Raw genomic sequence first — 21,222 nt, 5'->3', positions numbered from 1 at the left:
TTATACTCGATACATGTTTGTGAAATAAGGCAGAGCTGTAATATGCGCTCTATCATCAAAATAGTTTCATATTAATGTTATAATAAAAATATTTTCCAAAAATGTTTTATTTTCCAAACTTTTTAAGCTGATTTACAATGTAAAGAGATACTGTTAAAACGCCCACTAAAGCCATTCATGTCTGGCTATACCTAGGAAAGTGGCAAGACCAGTTTGTCGTGTATGTTAATCTATTGAAATGCGCGAGAACCACGCATAAAACTAATAAAAAACGTGTAAAAATAAATTTAAAAATTAAGATAAATCAAATAATAAAAACGGCAAAATTTAACATTATATGCAAAGTGAAGTATACAGTATCAAATAGCACGGTAGTGTTATTAAATTTTCTGTCTCGGCTGATCAAATGATCCAAATTTTAAATTCTTTCTGGAAAAAAAATAAGAATTTCTGTATAATATATTCACGTACAAAATTTACTCATAAAACTTAAACACTTCTATAGTAGCCATTGTGCAATAAATGACGTTAAACAACATTTCCTAATACACAATCCCTCCGAATGTGTATTGCGAAATAGCCCTACCTATAAGACTGTGTACAATTCCCTCGTCTGTGCATGTACACTTGACTGACCCACTTTCACACGATCATATACAAAGTAGATACACAGTAACACTTGGTTCAGATTGTCGAATAATATGTAAGTATTAGTATTGATGAAAACGTCATCCGTTTATGTGCTGCGTTTTATCTGGTCATTCCTCATGGTTTAAAAAGATGATGAATTCAAGGCCTTTTTTCATAAAAGTTGTATGTTGAATAAAGTATCTTATTCAAAGAAGATATATTCATGTAGAAAGCAATAAGAGATATCATAGCTAATCTCACTTGAACAGAAAACCCATACGTCGCCCGTAAACACTTCTTGTCCGACTTTCCTATTTTTTATGTAGCTGATTGAGTCACGGAAATCGATATCAAAATACATGAAGTACGCACGAGGGAAATTCTCGTGATCAAAAGGACTCCTCGTGATTAGCGTAAATTTCCCTCTCATTTACAGTATTATTTTGTATTGAAAATTCACAAAAACAAGACTCCTGTGCTACTCCTCCGGTGGCGGTGGGGTCATCTTTGTGATTAGACAAGTTGCTTAAATATTTCTTTATTGTAATCAAACTTGACACACAAGGTATGTTTCGATCACATAGGGGACATGCCAACACAGCCAGTGGGTCAAAAAAACTTCGGATATCTAGAGTATTCGACATATTAATTGAGTGCTAGCATATTTTGAATAGAATTTGTGTCTGAACTGATTCTTTAAATTCGAGTTCAGCTGGGTCTCCGAATTATCAGACTTTGAGGTAACGAAGTTTTACTGTACAGCAAAAGCTTTCATCAAAATGTAGATAATGGTTGACCTGTGACCTATCTTTTATTAACCTTTGACATCGCTGACATTTTAATATGACGAGAAAATTAAAAAAAAACAAACTGTAATAACAATTCAGAAAATCAGATGGAAAGAGGTTTTTGGAGAATGCAACAAAAATTGTATTATTGATGATGACGTTATTTGTGTTTTTCAGGGTGTCCGAGGTACTGGGGTTCGTCCCCTCCTTGAACAAGCTACGGGGGAGCACGAGCGATGATTGGATAGATCGTATAAGTCACATGTACACTGTGATCATGCTGGTTATTTTCGCCATCGTGGTCAGCTCCGGTCAGTTCTTTGGCGATCCGATTCATTGTTGGTGTCCGGCTGAGTTCACAGACGCTTTCGAAGAATACACGAAATACGTTTGCTGGATTTCAAATACCTACTACATCCCTATGAAAGATTCCATTCCGGACGAGGACGAAATCCGTCAGGAAAAAGAACTGACCTACTATCAATGGATACCGCTAATACTACTTCTCCAGGCGCTCCTCTTCAAAATTCCCAACATCGCGTGGCGCATGCTCAATACACAAGCCGGAATTAATATAGACAAAGTAGTTAGATTAGCTGAGGAGACACAAGATGGCTCACCGGAAGACCGCATTGAGACCATTGAAAATTTGGCAAAGTATATGGACAAATGGCTGGGAACCTATCAGGAGTACAAACGGAATATCATTGTCAGGGTGCGCGCACAGATGACCAAGGTTATGTGTTGTTTGATGAATAGGCGCGCCGGCACATTCCTGACGGGTCTGTACATGATTATCAAAATCATCTACGTCGTCAATGTCATCAGTCAGTTTTTCATTCTAAACGCATTCATGGCAACGGATTACAATATGTACGGGTTTCAATACATCGAAAGTCTCATCAAAAACGAGCCTGTGCGAGAAAATCCGAGATTCCCCAGAGTGACCCTTTGTGACTTCCGGATTCGTCAGCTACAGAATGTTCAGCCGTGGACTGTTCAGTGTGTTTTGCCTATCAACCTATTCAATGAGAAAATCTTCATTTTTCTGTGGTTCTGGTTCGTCTTGGTTGCAACATTAGCTTGTTTCAGTTTGCTTAAAACTGCAATATATCATATCTTCAAACAAAACAAAATCAGATACGTGAAAAAATATCTCAAAATCAGTAATGAAATTCACAGCAATTATGACAAAAAGTTGTGTGCACAATTCGCGGAGGGGTATTTGCGGAATGACGGTATATTTGTGTTGTATATGATAGCTAAGAACTCGACAGATCTGGTTGTGGTGGATTTGATGCGCGAATTATGGAAGATATTTAAAGAAAAACACAGTCCAAACAACAACATCGCGAATAATCACGCGGGTATCGAGGACAACGAGATGGCGCCACCGCTTGATGAGAAGGAACCTCTCACCGACGACGCCTATCAACCGCAGTGATCACGTGACGGTGCTGAAATGTGATTTCAGGGTAGCAGGGGAGAGCACTATCGAGGCCGGTTTCGCATTCATATCCAAAATTGTTCAGCCTAAAAATAAAGCCAGTTGTGACTTTTCGACATATCTGTTAGATTCGCTGGAAGTTTCGAAGTATATAACATGAATTGAAACCGAAAAGACAATTCACGCAGGCGAATCATGTGAGGGATAGCTGTCGTTTTGATTTCGCTAACATGAATTCATATCAAGATATGATGCATTAAACTGATGAGAGAGGTTCCGAACAGACACTTCTTGCCTCGGAATGCCTTGAATTTCGCCTGCCCTTATTGGGATATACCCGTGTTGTTGACTTTAAGTCACCAGGTGCTATGATTATTTCTGACGTGTGTAACTGTCGTTTCGGATGTGACGTTTTATCGGCTAACACATGACAAAACATACCAGTGGATTATGACGTCATGTCAAATATACAGCATGATCTTAGTATTAATGAGTTTATCAATTGTGTCTCATTATTAATTACGTTTTGTACAGAAAGAAAATTCTTTAATAGGTGTTGGTTTCACCTGTTCTACGTAACAAACTTAATGTCGCACATAGAAGGCCTCGTTCTGAATTCCCTTCAAGGGGAGATAATCAGGTAAACGCAAGTAATAAACCATATGTTTGCGTATATCTACTAATGAGCCGGCTACTATTGTTCATCAAATTGATAAAGCTTTACACCCAAAATATTTTTACTATGTTAAGTATGGATAGAAATACAGGAACAAGTTTTAAACTCATAATAGAGTAGTAAAAACAGATATATTTTTACATGTTACTAAAAGAAAGGACAAAACAGTTGATTAACTAATGGTGGAAGGGGGATTAACTTTCGATTTAACATTCAGCATTAAATGAGGGTAGGGAAACCGCTGGCTCGACATACGAATAATATGGGACTTGTACAAGTCTAATCAAACGTTGCTGTCATTTATATATCGCGTATGTCTTGGCACTTAACAGGGAACGGTGCTATTGTTATTTCATAATCATTTATCCCAAGTTCTTGTGTTGTACATATTCTATAAACCGTTATGAACCTAAATGAAACGCTAGTGAATAAAATATGTTGTTTTGCGGTGATATTAATTCAGATTCGATATTTGTATATTTTTCTACTCATATAAATATGGCTTTATACACTTTTGTACGGCGTATCTGTAAAAAAAACATATCTTGAATATATTTTGTATGGATTAGTTTTCATTAAACTTGGTAACTTGGCGACAATTCAGCTCTTGTTTGCAATGTTTGCCATTTGTTTTAAAACTACGCTTATCGGAATCAATCATATTGATCCGATTGATAATGCCTCATGCTTTAAGTACCATTTTTTTTCAACAACATCTACAATACTCATGCATTGCCAGTATATAAATTACGCAAAGTCGTGTGTTAAAATTTCAATGACTTCATCTACCAGAGAAACCGATATCACTTTTGACTGTTACGCAAGTTTTAGATTATAATTCTATTCCATATTAATTTTAAGTGTAATGTGATAATTTATTCTTTGCTTGACATCGATATCTGAGAATCGTTTAATGGCGTTTAGCAGATTTACAATCAAAACCATATACCGGAACAGTTGCGACTTAATATGACTTTACACAACTTTTCGTCGTATAAGATTGGTTTGAACTGCAGTATTTTTTGTACGATTGGTCAAAACGTGTTTGTTTCCAATTATGTGGTCAGACCTGTTCAAGTCATATTGCAAAGTTGTAGTGTGTCGAAGTAAATGTGGTATTTTTTTACGATTGATCAGAGCTTGTTTTTTTTCAATTATGCGGTCAATCTGTCCATCCATGCTACTAAATCTACGTTAAACTATATCGAAATAAATGCATTAATTTCTACAATTAGCCTGAACTTATATTTTTTTCAAAATGTACAATATTGGCAACATTGTGGGTTATCTTTTTAAAAAGATATTTGTTTTATTGTTTTACAGTTGCTCGGAAACTCATCATTTTAGTCTATTTCTCTTTAGTCTTTTTTTAAGCCCAATTTTTGTGTTTTGTATGTTACCTCGACAGAGACGCAGTCGAATGCGTCTCTGCTCTTATTATTATTATTTTTTTTTTAATTTCAACATTTACTTCGTAGATTTAGTGTTAATAATTTAGTGTTTCTGACGATTTATCTTTATTTCTAATCAAGTCCGTTACAATCTGCAATCGTCCAAAACAAGTTAGTTAACCTTCATTTACATAGTAGAGTTTAGTGGTTGGTTTGTGTTCAGGTTGCCAATCCTGTGGAGTTAACTATTGCAGTATCTTCCCATGGTTGATAAACCATAGTATCAACATCGCCAGAAGTCAATAACTGTCTAGTACAAATCGTAGTGTCCTATTGTCTTATTCTCTACCAATGAATGCAATATTTGTATTACTCAATTTGAATGACTAATCATGTACGCAAACTTGTATTACATTTATAACAATCTTCTATATTTATATTGTAAATATAACTAGTTAATTTTGAATCGATCTTAATATATGATATTCTCTGTTGAAAAATAAAAAAAATGCAATTAAGATTGACTTGTGTTATTCGTTTAAAAAATTGGGATAGAATATAATTTTCATTTTGTAAAGAAGTCCAAATGTCTGTTTTTGGTAATATTGTTTAGAGTACGATTATTCTTATCTTACTACTCAGATAGATGGTTCCAGAAATAATTATCCTTTAAATCAATACTCCGTTTACAGTAGTCAAAATGTTTATCGCAATAAGATTATAAGTGAATTACCAATATATATATATATATATAACTCATCATTTTAGTCTATTTCTCTTTAGTCTTTTTTTTAAGCCCAATTTTTGTGTTCTGTATGTTACCTCGACAGGGTCCAATACGTCTCTGCTCTTATTATTATTGATTTTTTTTTTTTAATTTCAGCATTTACTTCGTAGATTTAGTGTTAATAATTTAGTGTTTCTGATATATATATATACTGGACTAAATGATACGAAATAGAAAATATAAAATACTGACCAGGTGGTCTTCCTGATCAAAGTGATTTCCAAAATAATGATAAAACTTCATTGATAGCAACATATTTTCACAATCTTTACATTTGATCCATTTGTGGAAAAATATTTCAAAAATATATATACTGGTATGTTCATGATTTAGCTACACAAACCTCAATTCTAAGCATAAGATAAAACGTGACAAATGATTCATGTTTACTGCGAAAGTTCCAGCCTTAAGCGTTATGACGTCACAATAATACTCATAATTGTAATGATATATAAATGGTTGTTTGTTATAATTAAGTAGATAATGACACATTGTCAACAAATGTCTGTGTGTGACAGCTGTGTTCGTTGTTTCTTGCTCCAAAACACACACAGATATAACCCAAACTGATCACAAGGGTGTGCTGTAAGTTTCCCTTCGCGTCGCCAATGAGGACCACGAGCGGACATTCTAAGTGGCCGTAAAGTATTACGACATGATGCATTGGTCAGACTTGTTTACAAACTTGGATCTAATGGTCAGTTTGTCAGACTACTATATAGCAACAATTACCATATAATTACCCACATCATAACCTGACACTTATCACAGCTGACTTTTGACCAGTCAACGGTCATTCGATTGATCATTACAACGCTACACATGTAATGGGTGACCACTTGACCAGCACTTTATGCCCGGTAGAGTACTTTGATGGATGACAGGCGAAAATGCCAGAGGTCTGATAGTTATATGATACAAACAGCGTGACATCGCTCCCCAGTCGGAAACAAATTATCTTGACAGTAATCACGGGTCAAAATGCCAACCATCAGCAGCCAATCACAGCCCAGCTGTCTTGTTAATTTGGCTTGAACGAATTCACGTCACTTCCTGTGGTGATTGTAGCTTTGAAGTATTTAGTTCGGAATTAATTCCTCATTTTCACGAAATCTTATTCTTTTTTTTACTATGACGTAAAATTATGAATTTTACTCATCTAGATCACATTCACTATGGTCTCATACGCTGTAATGACTCTTGACAATAAAATACACCAACGGGACCATTCTACATGTACATGTTTTTGTGCTTCGTCGTGCAAGTTACAAATGAAAAATAATTTTACTTGCTTTGATCAGAGACCTATATACTAGTACCTAGTATATAGGTCTCTGCTTTGATAATACACAAGAACGAAACCACTACTTCAAACAAACAAAGAGAAACCGGGCGTTTTTAGTGAAGTATATAACAAACCACGATTTTGTTTAAAAATCTAGCATACGTGAAAAGTAAGAGCATGTCAATATAATTCAACAGAAGCTGACAAACAAATTTATGAATGACAAAGTATCTGTACCGGATGCTAATGTAATTACTGAATATGTATGAGGCGCTATTGACGATAAACCACATATATAACCGGACTGTGACGTAGAATACTCGGAAAATCTATCCTCCGAATAAGGAATGCAGCACTTTATACTATAGATTTCGGCTTTCAAGTGTCGCGTGTCATAAGGAGCGCTTTTAGTCAAGTTTCTTTTTTCCCTAATGTGGACATGTATATTTCAATTGTAAATTTACATTTACCATAACAAAATTGAGACAACCGGAAATCTCTATGTAAACCAAAATGTGATTGAAATTTGAAATTAGGTGTCAATTCGATGTCATCTGTGTGTATCTGACTTTTGGTCGATCTAGTCATGGTATGTTCTGTATATCTCATGACTCAAGACACGAGGACATATACATTTGTAATCTTATCATCTGATATATTATTTAAAAAATTAAAAGTCTATATCGTGTCGTTTTGGCCGGTACGTATGTTGACAGCTGCCATGTTTTTACTATATCATATCCATCTCCGTTCTGACATTATCGACTTCTTTTTCACTTTTGTTGCGCGACATTTGGACTGCAAAAGCATATTCAGTTACCAACAACAAAAAGTTATGTTTAAATGATATACCATGTGCATATTTATTACTCCTTATCTTTCTAGACCCTGTTGTATGTTTATAATTAATTAAAATACCCAAAACATGTTCAAATGTGACTTCCGGTTCAATTGGACACCTGTATCTATTACACCGAATTGGATGGAATATAAAAAAAAATACAAAACTGATGAATTAATATTATATTGCTGTGTCACATATGTTACACATATTTTCAGACTTTGGTGCTATGTGTTATATATATATATATGCTGGTTTTTTCCTTTCTCCTTTTCTTCGTGTCCAGCTTTCGGTATTCTGACCACAACAGCACAGGTAAGAGAGAAAATTTAAAACCATTGAACCGTGAAGTGCCATGCTCATTCATCACCATGTTTTCCATGTCTGGCGGACCAGAAAATGACTAGCCTCGTTGTCGCCAGGCTACAGCGAGGCCTTAACGGGATTCCTCTTGTAAGTGCTTTCCGTGAAATAAGGTGCTAAAGAGATGACATCCAGGATTCTGTCAGAGTGATTACTCATCGTAAATGAAATTCATATCGAGATGAGATTTTGTTTTCAAATAATATTTATACATCAGTACCATCTTCAGAGAAATGACCCCCTCACCAAGCGAAGTCTTCTCACTACAAGGACTCAATCCACGTGCTATAAATTCGTGCCAAACTCCGTCAGTGAACTTATTCCTCAAATGCTTCTTAAACAAACCAATGCAGAACGATACTTTCAATTGTGCAGTACATTTCTCAACATTGATCTAGGTCATTAAATGAATTTAGTTTAGCTCAGACATTATATCTGAACAGAGACCTATATACTAATTAATATAGGTCTCTGATCTGGAGTAACATTTGTCCAGTGTTGTATGGTAGTGGACTAAATATCCTATGGAATCAAGATATTCTCCGATATCGTATCAAATAATAATTATAAGTAATACAAAATCACGGATACCTATGTAAAATCCCATTGATCACACAAATTACATTGATATAAAAAGTCGTATATCTATCAGAAAGAATTTGTTATACAGCCTGTGTATTTATGTATTTGCCATATGATGTTGACGACTGGGATATTGGAAAAATGTTTATAGAATAATGTCAAATATCCGTCTCAAGTATTTACCGGTGAAATACTGCCCATGTCTCTATCAGAATGAAAGAAGGATATCTCATATATTTCACGACAACAATGAAAAACGTGTATTCTTGACAATATCTAACACAACTAGCTCACAGGGACTTGACACGAATTTCCCACCAACGGTATATATGCACACACTATATAAGGATTTCCGCCGTGACGTCACGAAAAGTCGCGTGACACGACTGGTTTATTATGTCGTCACGGTCTGTAGACCGTGGGTATAGACCGAGAGCAGATATTCAATAATGCACATATATATACATTGTAAACATTGTATATAGGACCGTGGGTTGCAAATTTGTGCCAGGTCCCTGTGGACAACCTGGTGCGATATGTTTAGTAGGGATCGCCAATTTATAGGAAACTGTCGCGGTGTGTACAGATATGTAACACGTAAGTGTTTGTCACTGAACGACTTAACACACATGTATGATCGTGATGTATATATATGCACAGGAAATGTTTTGAAAGCGACTGTGAGAATGCGATGGAAAGTTTAACTTTGCCCTCTGGGTTTACACTTGGTATAATCAAAGGGAGAATTGTCTGACTACAATAACAATATCCTACATCACATATAACGCCTCATTGCGTCATTATGTCACGTGACCTTCAGAAATAAAAACATCCGGTCCGCCATGTTGTTTTTCTTTTAAATTGCCCCCAGACATTAAAGTTTGGTGAGCTCACCACTGTCTCGGTATATTGACAAACAGCCATTTTAAACCAGTACAAATGTGAATTCATCGATATCGATTTGGAAGTTATTATCTATACGTTTTCTTCTTTGACAATTATGAAATGTGGATTTAACAATATCACCTGAATCAATCATTCGTGTGGATAATTCCACAAATGAACACGATATACTGAAATTATGTCGATTTATAATCTTATTTTTTGATATATTTTATCTGATGGTATGCCCAATGTTTTTATAAAGTAGTATGTGTTGTAACTGTCAGAGAATCAGCAATACAAAGGAGATGAGGTGAAGGTGTCCTTCATGGAGTCTAGAACTATATCCTTTCTAATCAAACGTTTATTTTGTATATCATACATAAAGGTCCGCAGGCAATAACTAAAAAACTCTCGCCACACTGACAAACAACTTATTGATTTAATTTAAAGTAAAAACATTGTGTCCACATTATCTCTAATTAGGTTTCCTTTTTGAAATGAATCTGATAATAACCAAATAATGTTTGATGAAAGTTGACAATGCTTTTCAAAATGTAAAAGGTCAATGCCTGTCATATTGCACGCCTGTAATTGGAGAGAAGATCGTGTTTAATCACGTGACCATTTGTCTGCCACGATTGCCTCATTAGTTTACTTACTTTGCAGAGTTGACATGTTTACACTTGGGATCACCTACATGTATGCACCATCATGCAGGAACTGTCAGCAGACCTCACAAGTAAACTGTTGTATCATTATGACATCCAATTCTGATTAGTACAAACGAACTTGGTAAAATTTCCGGACCCACGTGCATATACATGAACACACATATTCAATTCAATTTAGTTAAATTTGAAGTTTGATAACTTATTGAACATCTATATATTACAAATACATGTAGATAAAAGGATGTACACCGATATGTATTGTATATTCAACAGTCATCATCATCATCATCATCATCCATCATCATCATCATCATCACCACCACCATCATCGTCGTCGTCGAAGTTCTTTTCTAAAATGTAGTGGATCTTAATAAGATATAATTGCACAAATATTTTACAACGGGAACATGCAGAAGGTTATTGTTTTTAATTCAAAAAGAATCTTTTTGGAAAAAGTTCAACGCAGGACACACAGAAACTTTGAGAGTAACGCTCTTAAGAAAATGTATTATTTATGCAGTAACGTTATTGCGTCCTTTGTCACTGCTACCTTTTTACATATATACCAAAATCATATGATCTCATTTATATGACTTTTCCTGGTGAGAAACTCGAACTGTTTGTCCGCAGAGCGTGCATTATCCATAATTCAACACGACCTGAATCTGTCTGCCAAGACTCTCCTACCTGTCTGACGCACTACCTTAAACACTTAGTTACAGGTGCATGTGCAGAAAACGTGCACAGGATGATATCTGGGGACCTGTATGGCGCGCTTCCAACGACATGTCAGTTCCATCTGTGCTGCCCCCCTCTCCCCCTCTCTCACCCGATGATTGTGACACGTCGGTCACTGCAACTTATTTACTATGTACGTGTGTCCACTCCATATCAGTCACGAATGACGTCACCTAGTCGATTCTGGTTAGAAAAAAAACAAACTAGGAATAAGTTCCGGACTACAGGGACAGGCACAAATATGTACGTAAATATTTACTCCAAGCCAATTTGATCTGAGCAGAATGCCAATTTGATTCAACTAATGAAGTAAATGGTATATGATGAACTTGATTTATAGTTATGCAGATGAATGGAGTTAGAAAGTGCTGTCGTAATAGAAAACCGCCGAAAGTGTCATTATAACAATCAGGAGGTTTGGTTTTTTTATTTTTCATTAAAACAAACTAAAACACTATTTAGATAAAATAATAATAATAATTTATTTTATTAGAGTGTCACGCATTTGCTCAAACATACATAGGTAAAATATATTTGAAATAAAATGTCCAGCCTATTAGACTTATGAGACACTATAGAACAGTGAATCTCGATCATAGCCTCACCAAAATTGTTCTAAAAGAATGAAGTTAAATGACAATTTGGCTGCAAACTTTCCTGATAGTTTCTTCAGTACATAACAACTTTAATTTGGGTTAAATTGTATCTATTAAGTGTTTGTTATTACATCAATCAATATCAAATATACATGTAAGTATACAGGTATATAAGATTTAACCAAAGTAAAGTAAATGTTTGACATCGGGACAAGCCTAAGGTAGGATAGACCAACATCCATCGTCCAACTTTCAACGGCGAAGCAAATTGTGCTTCTCTAATCTGCCGTATTTCTACCATTGATTTCCTGTAAGACCTGTAAATTGCACGTCAGATACCATAACAAAACACAACCATAATTTTCAGAGCTCGGCCGAAGCAGATAAAAGGAAATCGTACGTCTAGCTTGTCACCTTTTCAGCGCGTGAATATAACACGTCCACACACGTATATGTGATATCTCTCACGGACCGAGTTTGTTTCCTCAAGGACCACAAAACTGTCAAGATAAGCATGAATTCCTTTTCTGTTATCCAACATGTACTTCATAAACTTGATATCACACACGACGCAAAATTGATGACGTCACACAAAAACTATTTTTAGACAATGATATACGATCCTGCAATAAACACGTTGTATTGCGAGTCCAAGAGGACGGTATGACGTAAGCGTGATAACCATTATTAGACAATAATGTACATAAAGGAAAAGTCGCGACTAACACGAGTTTATATAGAAACGCGCGGCGCCATATATGTAGCAGACGTAAAACCAATAAATATATGTCGCGACTAACATGGATTAGTATGAAAACGCCACAGTACCATATATAAAACGGGAAATGTCGCAACCAACACGGATTTGTATGGAATCTGGATAGTGACATATATAATGAAACAAGTTCTATTTAATCAGATTCATATGGAAACGCGACAGCGCCATACCTTGCGTAGTGCATAAGATGGAAAATATCGCGACTTACACCGGATAGTACAATCTAATTGCGGATAGTATGGATACCCGGCAACGCCATACATAATGAGAAAGATCGCGACCAACAAGGATTAGTATGAAGCACTTCCATCCCGACTAACAAGTTGTTTCAGTCAATTTGACCCAGTTTGACGCCCAACATATTAAATTTTCTCTTAGATTAAGCATTTGTCTTTGACTATGCTTTTATGCGTTATAAAAATTAAAAGAAAATATAGCATTCTCTTCGCTCTGAAGGCATATATTTGTTATATCCTGGAGCATGTAAACATCATCTAAACGTTTGATTTGTATGGCGTTTCTGTGTTGCTCGAAACGCGAAGAGTTTGTTTGTTTGTTGGCTTTATTGCCCCGTGAACAGCAAGGGTCATTTCGAGGCGGGGTCTCACTGTAGTAGTTGCTGACTACCTCACTGAAAAACACACGGAAGGTCCATCCATCGCATGCCACGAGAGCAATAAGGGTACAATGTCTTGTCCAAGCACACAGCCATGATAGCACAGACCGATCTCAGCATTCTGAAAAAAACACAAACAAACACGGGTATGGAGTGACGAACTACGTACCTCGGATCTCTAACCACCTGAGCTATCTCGGCACCGCGAGGAGAACTCTCCATAGGGTACTTATCCAAATGCATATTGAATGCATTTTTCTTCTGTAAGTGTTTATATGGGAACTTGTATTAAAAATTGACAACCATGTTGCTGGCAATGAAAACTATACAGGGAATTCTTAAATGATTCATATGTTTGTTTGTATAGTGCAAACAAAACCTGGAGAGAAACGAACTGTTTTGTAAGAAGGAAATTAACATTTTGCATCGTCGATGATGGCATATGATTGACAGTGATGCATTTGAATATGAAAATGAGCCAAGTAAATAAAATGTCCATAACTTGACTGATACAATGCTGCGTCATCGTAATGGTTAACCATATTGAATTACGAATCTGCTACATGTTTGCCAAAATTCTTATTAAATATGCAAAATAAAGCTAAAAATGAAAAAAAAAAAGTTATATTATATAATAATGATTAATTGTGCTTGGAATTTGTGATAGGTCGGGTTACGTCATTCCCATGCTATATTTAAGGTGTCGGATTGAAAATTTGCATATTTAATTAACATATCTGTACCAGACATGATGAATTACCCAGTCTATGTATATTTGCCCCTTTCTCGTTCATTGTGTTTCCGTAAGTGACAACATCGCACTTAATTTTCTTTTAGCTAAGATATGAAAAGTTTTAGGGGCCGCGATGGCCGAGTGGTTAAGGTGTCCCGACACTTTAACACTAGCCCTCCACCTCTGGGTTGCGAGTTCGAAACCTACGTGGGGCAGTTGCCAGGTACTGACCGTAGGCAATACTCGGATCTCTATACTTTTCACCATAAAGAAACTCATCAGTGATGCCAGATGCAAACTGTCGAAGAACAGAATAGGAGCCAGGAAAATCATTACCGACCTAAACCTATGTTTATATATAAAAGGGGCGAGGCCTTGATTTCCATGATTCAATGAATTTGAATCAACAACAACAACAACAACAACAACAACAACAACAACAACAACAAACAATAACAGCAACATTAGATGCTTAGTATTTGATAATTTTGAAGAAACAAAACACCACACACTTACAACACATATATATTAATGCGCAAAAAAGAACAAATCGATTTTAAGTAATTACATATAAAACTGAAAATGATTCTATCGGAACTTGACACAATGAGCGTCTTCCTTCATAAACTACTATTTGGTATGAAACGACATTATGTATATCTCCTTTGTTCCTGAGAGCAATGCATGTTTAAAGGGTCATTCCTTCGTTTGGACATCAGAAACATGCACAATTTCTATTGATGAAATATATGTCCGAACGATGATTATATGAGTGTTTGTGTCTATATGTAATGAAATTAACGCCGAAGTGTACAAGTAAAAGGCGTATCGTACACAAATACCGTATGTCTTTGCGGTAATTAGTGATACTTCGGGTCGAATTAAGAATTTTCAGAACTTAATACTCGAAGAACATTGTTTTAATTTGAGATTAAAACTGCCGTATTAATGTAAAGAATAAAACTTTCAACACTTTGAAAAAATGCACATTTTCCAGCAAGTTTAATTTTGACGACCTAAACTTTATTCAAACGAAGAAATGTCCCTTTAAACTAAACAATGTATGTACATTAAATTAATTATGGCAGTGGTTGTGTATGTTATTCTCATTAAGTGATTCATGGAGGACGACAATAATTAATTAATTTCCGTAACGACATTAATATCAACATGTAAGTGTCCCTATGGCAACAACGTGTCACGTGTTGGAAGCTCGCAATACACGTTTTAATGTTTATAGCTGGGAGACTCTCATTCGTGACGGCTGTATCTAAAAATATAAGGTTTTTCGTATATGAAGACGCGGGCATATACACTGGTTTAAATATGTGTTTCTGTCCTGCCGAAATCGTGAGACAAATAAGATCGCTCCAGTAACGATAGGATTGTTTCTTACCTTGTGATATTAAAAATGGCCTTAGTTACAATGGCCAGAGTGACATCGTGTCATCTTTAGTTATTTTGAGAGAAAGATATTTTAAATATAGACTATATTTACTCCAGTCCTCAATCAAAAGCAAGTAAGTGATCCTAATGAAGTTTTCTAAGCTTAGTTTTCACTCAGAGAGCGATCTATGTTTTACAAATTGTGAAAAAAATCGATACGTAATAGTGGTGACTATAATTTAAAGTAATTTAGCCTGATAGATGGGTTTACACTCGACTGGTTTTTATTAGAAGGAAATGGTATGGGCGTATTTTTCTCTCGAGTTTTATAAATGTATTTGGTTTGAACAGAGACGTGTATATCAAGTCTCTGGTTTGAAGGTTTCAACTTTGCCATCAACAACAAAATAGCGATCTGGCAAAGAAGCAAACAGACCGTGAAAATCGAGTCAGACACTCGACATCTCGTAGAATTTCGTACTAACAAACGACACTGGAGGCTAATGAACAATTCGAAGTGAATTTTATTTACTGCATTATCGAAAATTATAAATGCAACATACTGTTTGAAATGAAATAAGTTTTATTGCATAAATATTACACAAAATATCGGACGCAAGTTATCGCAACTTACATTTTGTATCATAGATATACAAAAATTAGTAATGGCCTAATAATAATTTGTAGATTAAATATTTTACTTAGTATTTTAAAAGAGCAAAATAAAAAGAATAGGCTTGCATTTCAAAAGAGGCTGTTTGAAATGAAATAAGTTTTATTGCATAAATATTACACAAAATATCGGACGCAAGTTATCGCAACTTACATTTTGTATCATAGATATACAAAACTTAGCAATGGCCTTATAATAATTTGTAGATTAAATATTTTACTTAGTATTTTAAAAGAGCAAAAAAAGAATAGACTTGCATTTCAAGAACAGCATGTTTTATTATTTGTTTCTATGACAATTGCTATTTTTATTCTATTCTTGCAATTAGTAATACGATGATAGATGTTGGATCTTCGACAAAGAATAATCATGATCGATTTAAAACAATAATTGTCCATTTTTATTTTACATTTAAAGTGAATAAATATTTAAAGTGTATCCGGAACAAATTTTATCGTTCCTGGATCAATATTTAGTATGTCAATTCCGGTTTTTATAAGCCGTTCATGTTTATGACGTTGCAGTTATTTTTCTTATGTTATTTAGAAAAGTAAAATGTATTATGTATTTTTGTGACATGCATCAAATACATACGTAGTCGCCGATGTAACATCTTTGAATTTGTTTTGGTGATGAAGCAGCTGTTCACGGCCCTGAATTGTGATAAACGAACAGACAATTATCTGTCAGTCATTTCACTAATACGTCGATAAACGATTATCTGTGAAAGGTGTTGAAAGGACAGACGAACAAAGAAGAGAGGCTCTTTTCCCAGACATAAGTGTTCCTTGCGTAATTATGTCGACAGGGGGGCATGTAACGTTACATAAGAAGGAATGTCTGACCGGCTGTTCCTTTGCCCTCCCACCAGACGTGTCAATCAGATTGGCAGTTCGCGCCAAATGTCCTGACAGTGACGTGACAGATACACTAAAAATACTTACGAGTACAATATATGTGCATTTTGTCATACCAACGTGACGGACAAGAATACACCTCCATTTTGTAGCGCAGACAAGGGCTATATCACTCACTATACTAGAGACCAATACAAGACAGTTGGTAAAATATTAACTTTATTTATTTTCAGAGACGCAAACTACCATCTCAGTTCATTTTACAACATTCGCGAAACAGGTCATAACAACTTATATTAATCTCGATTGTTTGAAGGATGGAAGCGCGTCAGGGGTTTAAACTTGTGTGGAAACCGAACTACCCGGAGAAACCCCACGTGGTCGGGCAGGTGATCCCATACCTTTCCACGTCTGATCGGGGAAACGAACTCCGGCCGCATAGGTGAAAGGCAAGTGTGTTACCACTGGCACCCGATAACTCATAACCTCTCATTATCAATATGCCATAATCAAGGAATTTCTTTCAATGATTTTTTTCTCGTTAGAAAATTCAGCTCCCGAAAAGCCTTATACAGTATTTAAAGAAAAAAATAAGATTTTCCTTAAATCCAATCATGATTTTCGACTATAGTATTTTTTAAGTTAATGAATCGGAATCGGAATTGTTTGTTTGTTTAGTAAATAATTAAACTAAATTTATCAATTGAATATTTGAATAAATTCGAATCGTAATACCTCTGTCCCTGTCCCTGTCCCTGTCTCTGTCTCTGTTCTCTCTCTCTCTCTCTCTCTCTCTCTCTCTCTCTCTCTCTCTCTCTCTCTCTCTCTCTCTCTCTCTCTCTCTCTCTCTCCTAAAAAAAAAAGAATTGTAAAAAATCATGATAATTAGGAAAGGGCTTCATATAAGTTTGAAAACTTGTGCCCAATCCTCTTGTATATATTGATACAAATAAAATATGTTTAAATCAATCAAAAGTTAATGAATTTCTTAAGATAAAGAACATTCATGAAACCGAGTCCAGTAATCCTTCCTGTTCTTCTTTTCGTCTCTTCCTCATTCCTTCCTCTCTGTCCCCTTGTTTCACAGTGTTTGCACAATTTTGTCATTCTATGGCACATTGTACGTAATGCCGGGAGACGACACAGTAACATATTTTGTCGAATCTTTTTGTTTTATCTTAAATAAAATATGTGTCAACAGAAAATGTTTTATCTGTTAATTGATTATAGCTTGAGCAGAGAAAACAATTTTTGAAATAAATTTTCCATAACGGTGGGAATATCTGCTTCCACTAAACAATAAAAAACATATCGTCAAGATTTAACGCATGTTAAGGAAATCAATATTATGTTTTCTTGATAATAAAAGTAACTTAGGGTAAAGAGCAAGGGCAGTATATTTCACGGATATCCGTTTTTTTCAATAAAAACACCACCAGTAAGTTGGACCATCATATGATAATGTGCAATAAATTATTTCATTGATAAGATAATGCCTAAGAACATTCCTGTTGGTAAATTTATTGACAAGATTGTACAAGAAAAATCCTGATATATCTTTATTGCCCAGTTAACACAAAACTTGACAATTCTTTTAACGGAATGAAAGCGCTAGAAGCATAAAAAGCATTTTTCAGTCCTAATTTGCAAATTTTGTAAATACCGTGAAGTTCCGTCACAAAAATTGCATAACCATGAACACGCCCGATGGTTAAACTTTCGGAAATACCGCTTGATTAATCAATAATGATGACAAAGAGTTAAAACTAACTCCCTTGGGGCCCAGTTTGTAATAAAAACAGTCGATATGTAGCTCTGGTAAGTACCCAGCACTATCTCCGACCCACCTTTGTTGAGCCGACAAAATTATCTCCCCTTGTCACCTGTTATTATTACAACGAACTAGGAAGATTCTTTAAAATTACGTCTGATAAAATCTCTGCTTCCTCAGGACATTTCATATGTGGCGTAATTTTGTGTAAATCACGTGACATTGAAAGGTCAAAGAGGTGTTATACAATACATAGTTAGGTCGTATATTTTGTGTTAATCACGTGACATTAAAGGTCAAATGCGTGTTATATAATCCATAGGCAGTGAACCATAATTCTAACTGAATGATAACATATTGTCAGAAACGTATATAACAGACATGTTTCTGATATTGTACAAGAAATGAATCCACTTCATTAAGCTCAATTTTACTCATGCGTTAGACCGGTGGATCAATAGGCTGTTTTTAACGGATAACCGTGTATTTTTATTATTATGGTTTTTGGGAAAGTTTCATCAATATTCTTTAACTTTTCATAGGAAAGCATGGCAGAATTTTTGGAAGTTTCCTTAATAGATTTTCCCTTTAAATAATTCTGAAATGCATTCCTAATTTAAGGAATTTCATTAACTTAAAAATGGAAAAGTTTAAGTTCGGTAAATTCCTTAGGAAAACATTGCAGAATTTAAAGAAGTTTCCTTAACTAAGAATTTTTGATTGAATTTAAAATTTTAAGTTAAGGAATTTCCTTCAGTTAATGAACGGTGATAAAACCAGGATCAGATATTGAACACATCAGTCGAATTTAGCCTGTTTTTGAGTATGTTGCATAGCTTTGTTGTATCGTTAACGCCGTCATCGCCTTTTCGTCTAAACTTAAATATCATTATTCCATAAGAGTCGACATTGTATGGTGGGTCCCGATAACCAGGTGCTACTTGCTATTCACACCTTGAGAGAAAATACCTGTCCTATGTATGATTTGTATCACGATCCCTGTTCCATCAAGGGCCGTCCCCTAGGGGCTATGACGTCACACAACTCCAGACGTATAGGTCGCCGAGTGTCCATAATGGCCAGAGGAAAAGATCGCAGATGGTCACTGAACGGATCTAAAAATAGTGACTAGGAATTACGAAGTCCGAGATAGTTCCGGATGACCGCTGCTTGACCGTCACGAGATTCCGTATTAAGAATATTTCCCCATATTCACACAAATGCCAGCAAAGGGACCACGGATGATTGACTTTGGGGCTCTAAACAGGGTATTTGGGGATAATCTAGTACATGGTCGTTACCATAGAGATATATCTAGTCCTCATAGCTAATGAATATACATACCTGCCAAGGGTCAAATGTTGACAAACTGGAGATCTCCAGTTTGAGGACTTTCCTCAAACTGGAGATTGCGCGCGGCGACATTTTTACTAAACATATTGAATTCATCAAAAAAAAAAAACACATATTAATTGAATAATAGTATTCAATTTGATAACAAGTAAATTAAAGTTAGTATAACTTGTTCTGAATAGTGAATGAAACTACTAAACAGTAAACAAAAGTAGGATCAAAATGAGATGAATTGTTTTCAAATGTATACTGATATTGATATAGGTCAATTTTGGATTAAATTAAATGTAGCATATTCAAAAACATTCGTTCAATTGAATTTACCTTCAAATAATTCCATATATCAAATCAAATATTCAATATATTACTGTAAAGAAGTAGAAAAAATACTGTAAAATGTTTTATATATCGTTCCTACAACCGCCATCTAAATATATTATAGATATCGTGTAACTTTCGGTAAGTAACTTAAATTTGGTGTAAATCAAAACTCACTCGTCTAAAGCAACAAAATGAAAAAAAGTTCTTTCTTTATGAGAATGTTTTATTTGGAATTCGTTACATATCGATAATGATAAAGAAAACAAAACGGGAAATATTCAAATGACGCTTTCGTGAATTTCAAATTTTAATACTGTTGTGAATATTCAAATTGTTCGCTGGGGGTCATATCCTATCTGATGATGGTATCTGAGTCACGTAAGAATTTACATATCAAGTAATGAATATATGTATTATTGCCTCCTACAGCAGGAATTTTGCCTCCCGTTCTGCCCTTGTACAGATTTTAATATTTCTGAATGCAGTGAAAAATAACACCCTTCGCCATTCAGTACATTGACACATTCAGCTGAAACCAACTACCTAGTGAAAGCTGAACGTCTCCTGAAAAAATCCCATCTTGGCCCCATTGTTCCCGCTATGCGAACGAGTCCAGAAAATAAACATTTAATTAATCTATGTCAGCATATGATTGTCATCTACAGTACTAGTTTTTTTTCCTTTCAATATTTTACTCCTGATGGGAAAAATGAAGAGCGTCCGGATCGCTTTTCTCATCAGTCGCAAACCCGACCTATCGTTGACCTACGGACCTTTTTGTAATCCGGATCAACACAAATGTGACAAGATTTGTCTGTTCGGATAATTTACTGTATCTGCTTCATGTGATATCTTTAAAAATGGCCCGTCTCATGTTTCAGTATATATCTGTAAGTAAATATATAATACGCCAATGAATGTCCACCGTAGCACACGATTGAAAGCCAACACGAAACTTTTTGCAAGCAATTTGGTCTGTGATACGTCATTCTCACGAAAACAGATACATGCAGATCTTCTAATAGCGGAGTGATGTTTTAAATTTTCGAGACGA

At 35.2% G+C, this 21,222-nt stretch overlaps 1 protein-coding gene across 3 annotated transcripts in view; it reads left to right on the top strand.

Moving 5' to 3' along the window:
- The window catches only part of LOC117317845 (innexin unc-9-like), a 28,699-nt gene extending 23,249 nt beyond the window's left edge, over positions 1-5,450 (top strand). For all 3 annotated transcript variants that reach the window (XM_033872802.1, XM_033872804.1, XM_033872801.1), the window contains exon 2: positions 1,596-5,450. In XM_033872802.1, the coding sequence (XP_033728693.1) occupies positions 1,596-2,862 (1,267 nt within the window). In that variant the 3' untranslated portion in view covers positions 2,863-5,450. The remainder of the gene's footprint in view (positions 1-1,595) is intronic.
- The last annotated feature ends 15,772 nt before the right edge of the window (positions 5,451-21,222 follow it).

The sequence above is a fragment of the Pecten maximus genome, chromosome 19 (genome assembly GCF_902652985.1).
Source record: "Pecten maximus chromosome 19, xPecMax1.1, whole genome shotgun sequence".
NCBI lineage: Eukaryota > Metazoa > Mollusca > Bivalvia > Pectinida > Pectinidae > Pecten > Pecten maximus.
The sequence above is the reverse complement of the archived record's forward strand: the minus strand, read 5'-3'. Positions and strand labels throughout refer to the sequence as shown.